This window comes from Haliotis cracherodii, unplaced genomic scaffold (assembly GCF_022045235.1).
Source record: "Haliotis cracherodii isolate W230 unplaced genomic scaffold, xgHalCrac1.p SCAF_23, whole genome shotgun sequence".
NCBI classification, from domain to species: Eukaryota; Metazoa; Mollusca; class Gastropoda; order Lepetellida; family Haliotidae; genus Haliotis; species Haliotis cracherodii.
The window spans coordinates 11552582-11566853 of record NW_027266279.1 but is presented as its reverse complement, the minus strand read 5'-3'; the positions used below and the strand labels follow the sequence as shown (position 1 = coordinate 11566853).

The window sequence follows — 14272 nt, the reverse complement described above, 5'->3', positions numbered from 1 at the left end:
TGTCCCAGCCCTAACTGATACACTGGACAGAGACATGTAATCATCTTCAGTTTTGGCCACTGTATTGCAGAACAGATATTGAGATATACAACATATCAGGACCAGATATTGTGATATACAACATATCAGGCACCAGATATTGTGATATACATCATATCAGGGACCAAGATATTGTGATATACATCATATCAGGGACCAGATATTGTGATATACATCATATCAGGCACCAGATATTGTGATATACATCATATCATGGACCTGATATTGAGATATACAACATATCAGAACCAGATATTGTGATATACATTATATCATGCACCAGATATTGTGATATACATTATATCATGCACCAGATATTGTGATATACATCATATCATGCACCAGATATTGTGATACACATCATATCATGGACCTGATATTGAGATATACAACATATCATGGACCAGGTATTGTGATACACAACATTTCATGGACCAGATATTGAGATATACACCATATCATGTACCAGATATTGAGACATTCAACTTATCATGGACCAGATATTGAGATATACACCATATCATGGGCATGACATTGAGATATACAACTTATCATGGACCAGATATTGTGATACACATCATATCATGCACCAGATATTGTGAAACACATCATATCATGCACCAGATATTGTGATACACATCATATCAGGGACCAGATATTGTGAAACACATCATATCATGGACCAGATATTGTGATACACATCATATCATGCACCAGATATTGTGATACACATCATATCATGGACCAGATATTGTGATACACATCATATCATGGACCAGATATTGTGAAACACATCATATCATGGACCAGATATTGTGATACACATCATATCATGCACCAGATATTGTGAAACACATCATATCATGCACCAGATATTGTGAAACACATCATATCATGCACCAGATATTGTGATACACATCATATCATGGACCAGATATTGTGATACACATCATATCATGGACCAGATATTGTGAAACACATCATATCATGCACCAGATATTGTGATACACATCATATCATGGACCAGATATTGTGATACACATCATATCATGGACCAGATATTGTGATACACATCATATCATGGACCAGATATTGTGATACACAACATATCATGGACCAGATATTGTGATACACATCATATCATGGACCAGATATTGTGATACACATCATATCATGGACCAGATATTGTGATACACAACATATCATGCACCAGATATTGTGATACACATCATATCATGGACCAGATATTGTGATACACATCATATCATGGACCAGATATTGTGATTCACATCATATCATGCACCAGATATTGTGAAACACATCATATCATGCACCAGATATTGTGATACACATCATATCATGGACCAGATATTGTGATACACATCATATCATGGACCAGATATTGTGATTCACATCATATCATGGACCAGATATTGTGATACACAACATATCATGGACCAGATATTGTGATACACAACATATCATGCACCAGATATTGTGATACACATCATATCATGGACCAGATATTGTGATACACATCATATCATGGACCAGATATTATACTTATCACACGTGGACCTCACATTATGACAGCAATCACATCATTGATCAGATGAGTCGTACAGTAATGGAACAATGCTGCTTACATATCAACAGTAAATAATAACACCTGGTTTAAATAAATGTGAGTTGGTTTAATGACACTTTGAGTGGTATTCCAATTATATCACGGCAAGCCAGCTCAATCTGGGAGGAAATTCTGTGATACAGGTCTCAGGTGTTTACCACTTTGGTGAAACCGACGAGCACGGGTATGGTGCTGACAAACCAAGAAAAATATTCTGAGCTAAATATAGCCAATGTTGGGGGTCATTATGGTACATATTACAGGTAAATATATACTTCCAACCTCAATTAGGCGCCTTCTATGACATGCATAGGTTGCTCGGGACGTAAATTCCATCCCGGAAGTCCTACAGCTCCAATGTTTATCATCTTAAAGTTACCATGGTTATGCACACACACACACACACACACACACACACACACACACACACACACACACACACACACACACACACACACACACACACACACACACACACACACACACACACACACACACACACACACACACACGCATCTGACTTAACAACATTTTACTTAAATGATGGGTAAATTACAGGAGTTCCTAATAAAAATAGTATGCATACATGTGTAAAATAGCACTAATCATTTGGGGTTCTTGCATCAATTACACATGTAACAAGACAGGATACTAAAACATTAACAGGAACTTGGTTGATGGCACAAGTTAGCATGGGACCAGCCAGCCAACTGGTGAAGCAATGGTACACCTGTAGGGTTCCACAAGATCACCATGTTACCATGGTTTTATTGGCTGACGTCGCATGATTGACATCGAAATTATGCATTTTATTATTTGGAAACAATCATTCAAGCAATTCATTATTCTTTCACAAAAAATTACAAGGTACCTTGACAAAGGCTCAAATCAGCAGTAATCAAAACATAAGATCAATTGGAAAAAAAATCATCACTGAATTATGCAGGATGCCAGGAATTTGATATTCAAAAGCTCATACATAGGAATTGCAACAAAGAAATGTAGGAATAACATAAGCATAATAATAGAGGTACATATTGATACATGGAAGTAAATACATCTTATACAGATCAAGAGTCCACTGTATGCTTATTAGGTTCAGAACAAAGAAGAAAAGTACAGGAATTTCTTTCATGCCTTTCTTGCTTATTTTTTTAGAAATAATACCTGAAGGTTTTGCCATATCCTTTTTTATGTTATTATTGTTGTAAGCCTGAGAATTATTGAAAACATAAGGACTGAGTGAGTTGGGTTTAAGGCCGCTTTTAACAGTATTGCAGTCATCTTGTGGCGTGTCAGCTTAATGTGGGAGGAAAGCCCGAAGTGATGCAGGTCTCCGACATTTACCACTTCGGTGAAACCCACAAGCACTGGTATGGTGCTGACAAACCTAGAAACATAATCGGGGCAAAACCGGGATTCGAACCCACTATCATAGGTTTCTGGCGTGCCCAAGGGACGCAAATCTGCACAGCGCCTATGACAACTAGGCCACCCTTGCCCCCGAAAACATAAGGAAATATTGGTATCTTTGCACCTATAATTGTGGTAATGCCCTGTTGATTTTGATTATATCAAATACAAATGCTAAGGATTTACTTTATGTGTTATATGTCTAATTACTGCTACTTTTCTTTGTCAAGCAACTCGTCCTCTCAGCAGATATATTTGTGGAGACCGAGCAAGTTTGGTCCAAGTAGTTATCTGCTAACTCCAAATTAATTATGTACCAGTGTATCATTTTAACAGTTAATAAGTTTTAAACTGAGACAATGTATGACCAAAAAAGGACACCTGAAAAGTAGGGACGCTTGTTGGAACAGTTTCAGCTACGTGGAGACCGAGCAAGTTTGGTCCAAGTAGTTATCTGCTAACTCCAAATTAATTATGTACCGGTGTATCAGTTTAACAGTTTTAACAATATGTAACTGACATTTTGATAAAGGACACCTGAAATGTAGGGATGCTTGTTGGAACAGGAAGCGTGTCAGGGACTTGGCATTCCCCTTTGTTCACAAAAAACAAACAGTGTATGGACATATTTGGGGATATTTGTTGAATCACAGAGAGCCTGGCCCTACATTTCTGACATGTCCCACATTCAAAGTATTTCATGATTACCAGTACCTAGTGATTCTAAAAATATCGACAACTACACCAATATGATGCTCCACTTGACAACCACATTAAGCCAAATAAATCAGACATTGCTGACAATGTGCCAAGAACATTGTAAGTATTGTCCTTTGTCCTTGAAAATAAGATGTTTTGAAAATCAAAAGTACCTTGTTGCGGCTAATGCCATTTCTTGGTTGTTGTTTTTTGGCCTCAAACTTCTGCCTTTGGCAACAACAAAAAATAATTGTGATCAAACAAATAAACAAGCACTGACCAACCAATGAAGACATCATACACTGCAAGATATACTTCATTTGGGATGATATTTATAATAAATTTGTCCGAACATATCACATCAGTATCATTCGAACTTCTCAAGGATAACAGAGCCAACTCTGGAACTAAAACAGAACATTTTACACAGTAGCTTTTCTTAAAAAGCATGATGGAAAACCAATAAATTTCATATTGCACTTACCATGTTGATTTGATGATAAATGCAAGCTTAACAACATTTTACATGAATGATCCTTTGACTAATTTGACCTGTTCTTTTAATTTACTTGGTTTGTGGACCGAATTATTATCTCTGATAAGTTCGAATGATCTATATGATGATAAAATAATGAAAGAAAGAAATATGTGACTTTGAATCAAGCAAAAGAGTTATCTCCCTTTCATTACAATTTATCAAGGTTGTTTCTTTATTTCTGAAATTTATGACAACCTTAGTTCCATTAATTCTTATTTTTTTAATTTCTTATTTGTGGTATTGTGGGATTGACAATCTGTACACAAAGTGAAAGTTAAAAAATATCTGCGTATCATGACCAAATAATCTCACAAAATACCGATGACAATGAACACAGAAATTGTTCTGTATCATTCCTGATTGAGCAGGCAACAAAACGGAGTATCTCACAAATACAAACAGGTTTCAACAAGTTCAAAACTCTTGCAAAAACAAAAATATATTTAGAAAATGCAACTTATGACATGCATGTAACCAAAGCCATGTTTATATGCCCTATTTATATTCACGACTATACATATGAAGGTCTTGTCCGTAACTGCCAGAGTTGCCTCCCATGACCGCATGAACTGGAGATCGAGGGTCATATTCTGACGGGACTTCCATTTGCCCTTGAAACCCCGGTGGAAGTGTGCGTAGAGCTGAAAGCTCGTTCTTGGCAGCAAAACGTGAATAATCGACTTCCGACAAGGCTTGGCCTGTGATGTATGCTTCTTTGATTGGTGGGCGGGGAGAGAAATGTCCATCTCTGTGCATGCTAGTTGAAAAAACATCCTTGCTTATGAATCGTGGGAAAACACCAGCGCGTTCGGCATCAAGATTTTCTTTCATCGGGTATCCTCGATAATCTGACTGAGTGTCCCGGACTTGATAGTCAGTGTCTCTGATTGACGGAAAACTACCTTCCCGATTGGCTGAAAAAGTAGTATCTCTAACAGGTTGAAAGCTTGTCTCTCGAACTGATGAAAAGCTGTCACGACTTTGTTGAAAGTCACCCTCCTGCACAGCCTGGTATTCTGGATCTCTTGTGGCATGGAAATCTGATTCTCTGGACTGAAACTCTCCATCCCGAACAACTTGCTTGGAAGTGAAATCATTGTGGGTTGGCTGAGATGTGTCATAATCCAGCCTTGCGTAATCAACTTCACGTTTAGGCAATTCTGATGTGAAGGTCTCTTGAGCAGGAGAATTAGAATTGAAGTCTCTCCCTGCATACCCAGGTGGCAGGTCGGCAGGCCGGGTGCCAATCTGACTCTCTCTCCGCTCAACGTAGCTGAAGTCCTCCACATTGTTGCCTACTGATTGCCCACCTGAAAACTTTTCATCAAAACTGGCCTGGTCTGCTCCTCCATCTTCTTTAGGTGCATCATCAGGATCATCAGCCTCTGCATCAGACGAGTCCTCTTCTTTAGCTGGGTACAACTGTTGCGATGTTCCTGTCACCATTTCACTATATCTTTGGTTAATACTTGCAATTTGGTCATCAGTATAGTCCAATCCTTTGGACTTCCTGAACCGTGTTCTCTTCCGACCTCGTTTAAAGTTAACCGGAAATCCTTCTTTCTTGTTCTTTTTCTCATTCTCCAGGCTTTCTGGATGATCTGGGACGATCCCATGTTTTTTCAAATGCCAGTTTAGCGCTGCCCTCTGCCTACACTTATAGTCACATTCAGTACATTTAAAAGGCTTCTCATCATTGTGAATCCTCATATGAACAGTCAGGTGTTTCTTAGCATAGAAGCTTCGCTCACAGCCTTGCCACGGGCATGGGAACAGACGAAGCTTCAGATGAACCATGTTCACATGGGTAGCCATTGTCTTCCTAAATGCAAATTTCATTTCACAGCCTTCGTACGGACAGGCGTGTCGTTTGATTTTCAGATGCACGGTGTTATAATGGCGCTTGTACTGAGCGTCACTGGAAAATTTGCTTGCGCAGCCTTCAAAATCACACACAATGTTCTTCTCCTTGTGAGTAAGCATATGTTTCCGTAGGGAGTGCTTCAAGAAGTACTCATTTCCACACTGATCACACATGTAGGTTTTCATATTGGATTCCATTATGCCATGAGCATCCATCAAATGTTTCTGGACATTGACCACAAATCGGAACTGTTGCCCGCAGATGTGACACAGGGTGGTTCCTGGGATTGTCTGCTCATCCTGATGCTCCTTCCTCATGTGTCGCTTCAACTCCATGCGCGTCCGACCAGTAAAGAAACAATGATTACATTTGTGATTTGCAGGATGTTTTTTACTTTGGTGATGAGCAAGCGCCTGCAACGAATAAAATCTGTGAGTACACAGATTGCAGTCGATGACATAATGCGATTCCAAGTGTTCCTTGCCCTCCTCCTTGTTTGTGAAACTGTTATCACAAACAGTGCAACTGAAAACACCCGACTTCTTCATAAGTTTTGGCTTCTGTGAACGTGGAATTTGTTTCGGTTCTTCTTCAACAACACTATCCTTTCTGGTCTTTCTAGGTCTTCCTCTTGGAATTTTCTCCGGCTTTACCTCCACTTCTTCCTCCACCTCAGTCGACTCTTCAGCTGAGGTACTCACCCTCCTTCTCAGAGACCTTCGACTTTTCACAATGGCAGATTTCGAGTTCTGTCTCGACACCCTTCGAGATCGTCTTCTCCGTGGTTTCTCCTCTTCAACCGCAGGCATCCAATCACTATCAGAATCCCTCTTCCTCTTTGACCTTTTGGCATCTGACTCTGACTCACTGCCTTTCAGGAGCTTCTCAAGCTCTTCCTCGGACAGGAAGTCATTTCCTTCTTCTCCATCTGGGTCATCTTCCTCTTCAGTTTCATCCCCTGATAACTGATCCCTGTTTTCCTTTGCATCTAACGAGTCTCTTGACCCCAATCCCTCATTTTCCAACTCGTCTTGGTCCCATTTAAGTCGTTCGGCATCAAATCCTACCATTCCCGACTCCATATCACCTCTCTCGTGTGCAGCAATAGCCTCATTCTCATCCTCAAGATACCTTGAAACTCGCGATTTTGGCTGTTTTCTTCTTGATGACTTCTTGCTGTTGTACCCTTCAGGGTAGCCATTTTTGTTGAATTCTGATTTCTTCTCGTACACACTCTCACCAAGGTTCTCACTGATGTCCTCATACACAGAACAGGTGCTTGAGTCCCTGGTGTCTTGTGAATCCATGAGAGACGAGCTTCCAGACTGGGATGTGAGACTGCTTCGCGTACCAGTCCCTGCCACGGAGGCATTACGTTTCCTGAAGCAGAGCAAATATGGAATAGAATTTACATTTTTCAGTGAGTGAGTTGGGTTAACACCTCTTTGAACAGTTATATCACGTTGTGTCAGCTGTAGATGTGCTGATAATCAGGGCAATTGTGGGATACGAACCCATATACCATAGATCACAAGCACACAACTCTGTACATACAACTGTGCCGCCCGTGCCCTTATTAATACCAGGTTGTGCAGTTGGAGCTATATTGTCAGGTTAATCTCCAGCCTTTTGGTGAGAAAATGGTGAGGTGAAATGGGGTTTAACGTTGCGTCCAAGATTATTGCACTTATATAGCGACGTGCCTGTACGTGTGTGTGTTTGTGTGGCTGCTTGTACTAGTTCGGACTGATGCCGATTTAAAGTGCTAGCTCACTGAGATACCATGCCGCAGTTTAACATGAATACCCCACTCAGACACAGTATACTGACTCTGAGCCGACCAGTCCTTGTTTTAGCCCCTTAATGCCTTAACGTCTTTGGGTATGACGCGGTCGGGGATCAAACCCTGGACCTTCCGCTCTGCGGTCGGACGCTCTACCACTTGACCACGGAGGCGGTCGGTGAGAAAATGAGTGCGTGAGATAATGGAACATTTCAGCCATATCACAGCTGCCTGTCTGTACAAGGCAATTCACTTTTCTCAGTGTATCCTTCAGCGACAACTTTTATCATGTTTACATCAAGAGTTGCAGGAGGCATGGGTGGCCCAGTCGTCTGAGGCGCCACAAGTCGCTGTGCCGAGTTGGGTCCCCTGGACATCCCAGAAACCTATGATCCTGAGTATGAATCCCAGTTCACCTGATAATGTTCCTAGATCTGTCAGCACCATACCCACAATCATGGGTTCCTCCAAAGTGAAAACGTCTCAGACCTGCATCACTTCTGGCTCTCCTCCCACATTTACCTGACATGCAGTGACATAACTGGAATACTGTTCAAAGCAGCAATAAACCCAACTCACTCACTCACTCACTTAAGTTGTGCAATGTTACTGTCTGTATGATCTTAATTTCATAGGAACCTTGTGACATTTTCATGCCAATATTTACCAGTACCTGTCAACCAGTATCAGAAAAACAACATTTTGATCAGTACACTAACCGTTGTTCAGATATGCGATTGCTGACTTTTCCTGTACTCGGCCTAGATACAAGCTCTTCATCTTTGATCTCATACCTGAAACAAATGTTTCAACAGTTACCATAGTTACAAGTCTATGCATACAGTTCATCTGAGGCAGACACCTAACTTTCATCTCAGTCAGCCTGAGATAAATATAATGAAACATGAACACATAAGGCCTTTGCTTATCATTACATGGTTTACAATTACAGATATTTCTTTCAAAACCATTGTGTGTTTAAATACGTAAAAATGAAAACAAATGTGACAAAACTGTAATTTCCTAAAGTGATATTTTTTCCATGCTTTGGGTCAGATATGGTCAGAATGGTCAAATGGAAGAAACTATTAAATGAAAGGAACGTCCTGCTTGCACCATTTACAAGTTAGTTCCCCTCCCATACTGAATTACTGTATTCACTATATTAAACACCCTGGGTTCTTAGACAATTCACAAAGGGATCACTTATCAAAACCACACAAGTTAATTTTTCTGAGATCCAGCAGGAAAAAAGTCAAAATTAGTTAATTTATTTACCTGTTCTGCACTGCTGTTTTGTGGTAAAAATATTTCCGAAATATACTTCAAAGACAAACTATTATTGTGCCACAATGTCATGGAAACAGTATACAAGCTGGTATGTTGTGATGATGTAATTATCCACATTCTGTCCCGAAACCTTCCTTTTTTGACATTTATTAAATAAATGTTCTCAGTTCTCATACCATAAGTCTTATTGCAACTTCTAAATTAATATAGCAGAACCAGGTACTGAAGCTCACCTTTTTGCAAAAGTCATTCAAGGAATAATTTGTTTTTATTTGTTTGTTGTTTAACACTGTCCTCAGCAATATTCAAGCTGTATGACGGCGGTCTGTAAATAATAAAGTCTGGACAATCCAGTGATTGACATCAAGAGCATTGATCCACGCAATCGGGATCAACCAAGTCAGCGAGTCTGACCATCCGATCCTGTTAGTCGCCTCTTATGACAAGCATAGTTGCTTTTTACGGCAAGCATGGGTTGCTGAAGACCTATTCTAACCCGGATTTTCACGGGTCTGTTTTTAATTTACAGATGTACGCATCAATAATCAGATGTTTCAAACACTACACCACTGACAAAACGGATATTTGGTGTTCCATTTCTGAGTGCAAGTGGCCATACGTTAATGTCTGTTATCAAGTTTAACCATGTTTCCTGTTAAAGTTGTCCTTCGGTGAGAGAGTGTGGTCTTGTGTCGCTTTTAGCAATAGTCAAGCAGTATCAAGGCATGGGACACCAGAAATGAGCTTCATACATTGTACCACTGTTCTCCAGATATGCAATGAGCTGCATATCACTTTCAAGATTTCCAATCTCATTAAATTCAGATCTTAGTTCTTGCTGCCGCTCAAGATCTGAGGACATCCCATTACGGGTCACGTCAGACCAACCTTTCGCGAACTCTGACCGACCAATGGAATTACTGACAAGAAGTGGACATTAGCCAATCAGAAGACAGCTTTCTCGTGTTTTACGGCACTAATTTCAAATTGGCGACTACGCTTCGAAACATATTTTGACAAATTCTTGCTTAAAAATTTGAAACCTGAACAAAAGAACATTCTTGAATAGCTAATATATGGTCTAGATTGTATAGATTCAGTTGTTTCGCACTATCGTTCGGAATACCCCGTTTTAAGGTTTTCGAGGCTGCATGATGAGATATCACATTCCGACTGTCACTTTCATGATCTGGTAAGCGACGCTCTGATTGGTCGGATGAAAGGTCGTTCTGACGTGACCCCTAATGGGATGTCCTCAGATCTTTGTTTAGCGGTAGCGAGAACTAAGATCTGATTTTAATGAGATTGTCAAGATTTCATGCCTTGTTTCCATAGTACATAGTACATTTTGCTAATTGGAAGTTTTGAGAGAGGGACACAATGACTAACAGTAACAGACAAACTCTTTTCAATATCCTCAACCAACTTTGTTGTGGAGAAAATTAATATAAAAAGAAAACAAAGCCATGAAATAAAACAATTCACTTACAGGGATTTCTTGTTTCTGAACTTCTTTGCACTGAAAATATTCAAAATATCATATTCAGCCATGAAGCATGAATGAGCAAAATACAGAGTAAATGTTATTTTATACAGCAGTCAGCAATATTCCAGCTACAACAACGGTCTGAAAATAATCAAATCCATGGATGATCGTATTCCTACAGGTTTCTCAAAATTGTACAGTCCAGATTGACAGGATTTCACTATGAAGGATTTGAAAAAGTTCATAAACCCATCCTGCAATATTTTCACTTGTTGTTTTAAAATTGATAGAGTTTTATGTTTTCAGTTATTATTATGACTGTCTGTAATAACCAGAGTTATATGTAGGATATATATGACAGTACAAATAATTCTCAGTCACTGCCATCTACATTTATCTCCGCCCATTCAAAGTCACTCAACCATGAACATTTTGTTTTTGTGTTTTCCAGTCATACTGTCATCAAAGACGTATATAGATATACACGTATATACGTCTTTGCTGTCATCCATTCATTTTTGGACCACCATTCCTGATGAAAAACAGCCATTACCCTCATAAAATCATTTCGCTTTGACTTTTGAAAATCAGTAAAGAGTAGCTTCAAAACAAATATATATATAATTGTCTCCCTTTAAAAAATAGTTTCCACTCTCCTCAGCATCGCATGACATCATCATTACACTCTCAATAACAATCGCTGCCACCAGTGTGGAAGTGACCATAACAAGGAGCTTGAAATTTGCCATCGAACACCAAATGTGGTGACATTTATATTTTTGTGTATCGCTTTGATAATGCCATTACAGTGAATTTTTACGACTGACTTACAATTTCCCAGATGAAAGTATGATTTGTTTGTTTAAACAGATTGGCTCGAGATTACAAACTAATGGAAAAGTTCCAAACTTCCCCCTTACATTCTTGCTACACCAATCACATGATGGCTGAAATGAAATAGAAATTTAAATTTGACAAACAATGAAAAAAATCTAGCAGGGGGAATAGTATTTGGTGTCACGACAGTCATCAATGTTTTTAAACATAATGGTCAGGCATTTGCGAGTTCAACTCCAAGCATCACCTAACACAGTCAGGAGCTATGACTGGTGGCAGTGACTGTATGGAGAGCTCAGCAAATGGACTGTCGCTGTGAGGAACTTGAAAAATTTCGAGACCTGCTGCGCAAACACACTTTTTTTTTATTTATTCAACAGACAGTTGCCATGTATGCTGTCTATTTATCATTATTATTACTATGAATGTATGAGAAATGAAAACGTATTTAGGTTATAAATTATCCTGCATATGTTATTGAAAACAAATAGATATGAAATTATATGATTGTACTCGTCCACTAGGACAAGTGTTTCTTCAGTTTTTTCTTTCCCTGTACATCCTGCCACTAATTAAAACGGGCAGACGAGTGGCTTTTCAAGCCCTGCTGTGCCAACAATCTTATGAAGAAACTGACGATACACTACTGTTAAACAAAATCAAAAGTTGTCAATGTTTATCATACTACAGTCTGTGACTGCCACAAGTAAGAAGCATGCGAGGAGAAAAACATATTTTTGTCTGCTCATAGAGTATTTTAGTAATGTACAGGTGTGTCAGCTTTGTCATTTAACGAAAATCAGCTCAAAGTATGGTGCTGATAACCCAAACATCATAATTCAATGAGCAGATCTGGGCTTGGTACAGGCAAGGGATACAACTCTGCATAGGACACTTTGCCCCTGATGCAGGAGTATTACCTTGCTTATTGAACCATATAACATAATATTATACAACAACAAAGAGTAATTTCCCTTGATGCCATACTTTGCGTCAGAAAAGTTATACCTTCATGTTCCGACAACTATTAAAAAGGACCAAGCCAAATTACCATAACAAACGTTTTATACCTTCACAAACTTGTGATTCAGGAGGGTTTTTTATGTAATTGGGTAGGCAGTACTAAGCACCGAGCTCTTACTAACAAATGTAGTTATATTTTCAATCCACTTTCATACATACTTTGTTTCTATGACTAAACATAAAGCCTATGTTTTCCACCTAATATTTCACTGGTTGGTTTTGACGAACAGCGTTCAATTCTGACCAGGCAAATGGTTTGTAAGAACCAAATCATTTGGTCCATTTTGGTGCTGGTCTGTTTTGACAGGTATGAATCTCAAGACAGACACTGAACAGGCCTGTCTACATGCAATTTTAGTTACTTGGACTACATAAATAGCTCTCTAACCCGAAGGTATAAAGACAATACATAGTTTGTCACCTGTCCATAACTGTCCACATACTATACATGTATTAAAATGAATTTAGTTATATCTTCAATATGCACTTTTCTTCATAGTAAATGCAAACTTGAAAACCTAAACACTGCTGGATTTCTGTAATACTGATTCAGCCTGTTAAATGTAATTGCTTTTGATGACAAGCAATGAATTTATTGTAGTAACAGCTTAATGAACTTAAATATGCAAATCTTGGCAAAATGACAACATGTTTTTATCGTAGCATGGCCAGGAACTAAGTTCTTCTCAGACATATTATGTAATCAGACAATAACGGGATTATAATTTAGGTCTCTTGCAAAATTTACTTTTTAAATTGCTTATTTTATTTCGTTTCCTGTGCAAATTATAATATCTTAATTCAATATAATGCAAACGCGTTGTTGCATGAAGGTATAATCAAAATGCACGAATGGATTGTGATCTGACTGCAGAAATATAATGATCGAAACCCAAACAATCCCAGTTTATTTATAGAACTTCCACCTCAAACAGCGTACCAAATGTCAAGTAGCAACTTTGCCAGGGTGTCATTTCCACACTGCAAGTCTTCTTTCAGCTCTATCCATCTGCTGTACTGTGCACCAATATCAATCATCGAATTTGCTTCCTTTACCGGTGCATTTGTGTCTGTCGGTACGGGTTCGGCAGGCGAAAGTTGTCCTTCCGCCGCCATATTGAATACCCTCGTTACTTCCGGTTGCGCAGGCGCTCTTAACTTTCAATTTTTCGGTGTCACTGACCTGGACCTGATTGCTGTTAATAACTTTTATATATTGTTCTTCATTTTAAAAGTATATGCGTTTTATATAATATATCATAATACAGGAAACTGAACTATATAATTTCCAGTTTATATACTACTTCAAAATTTACACATTTATTCTGTTTACGCCGAGTAATTAATCCCTTTACACAATAAATAAACCTTCGATTAAGTTATGGAGACGATGTAGAGCAAAGACAAGAAAACTTTAAAAAGAATAAGTAAAGTTAAAGATGGTTGATAAAAAATACCTTGAAGACTGATTTACTTTTAATACTTTCATGTGAAACACGTACAGAAAAACGTACGCTATTTTACATCCATGTCAGTAGTATAGAAGTTTTTGCGAATCAACCACACCGTGAGTGCTCAGTAGATAAACAAATCAGAATTCATTTGAATGACAATTAAAGTAATTTGGTTTGTCACCTATCGTAAATTCTAAAGCCTTATTTTCAATTGAAAGT

The 14272-nt window shown here is 38.7% G+C and overlaps 1 protein-coding gene across 1 annotated transcript; it reads right to left on the bottom strand.

Annotated features, from left to right (window-relative positions):
* Positions 1 to 4811: 4811 nt before the first annotated feature.
* Positions 4812 to 13715, bottom strand: LOC139471727 (uncharacterized). The gene is made up of 4 exons (XM_071254208.1): positions 13540 to 13715; positions 10743 to 10772; positions 8683 to 8757; positions 4812 to 7560 (listed from the first exon to the last, which is right to left on the bottom strand). Exons 1-4 carry the CDS (start codon positions 13713 to 13715, stop codon positions 4812 to 4814), a joined length of 3030 nt encoding a protein of 1009 aa, XP_071110309.1.
* Between the last annotated feature and the right edge of the window lie 557 nt (positions 13716 to 14272).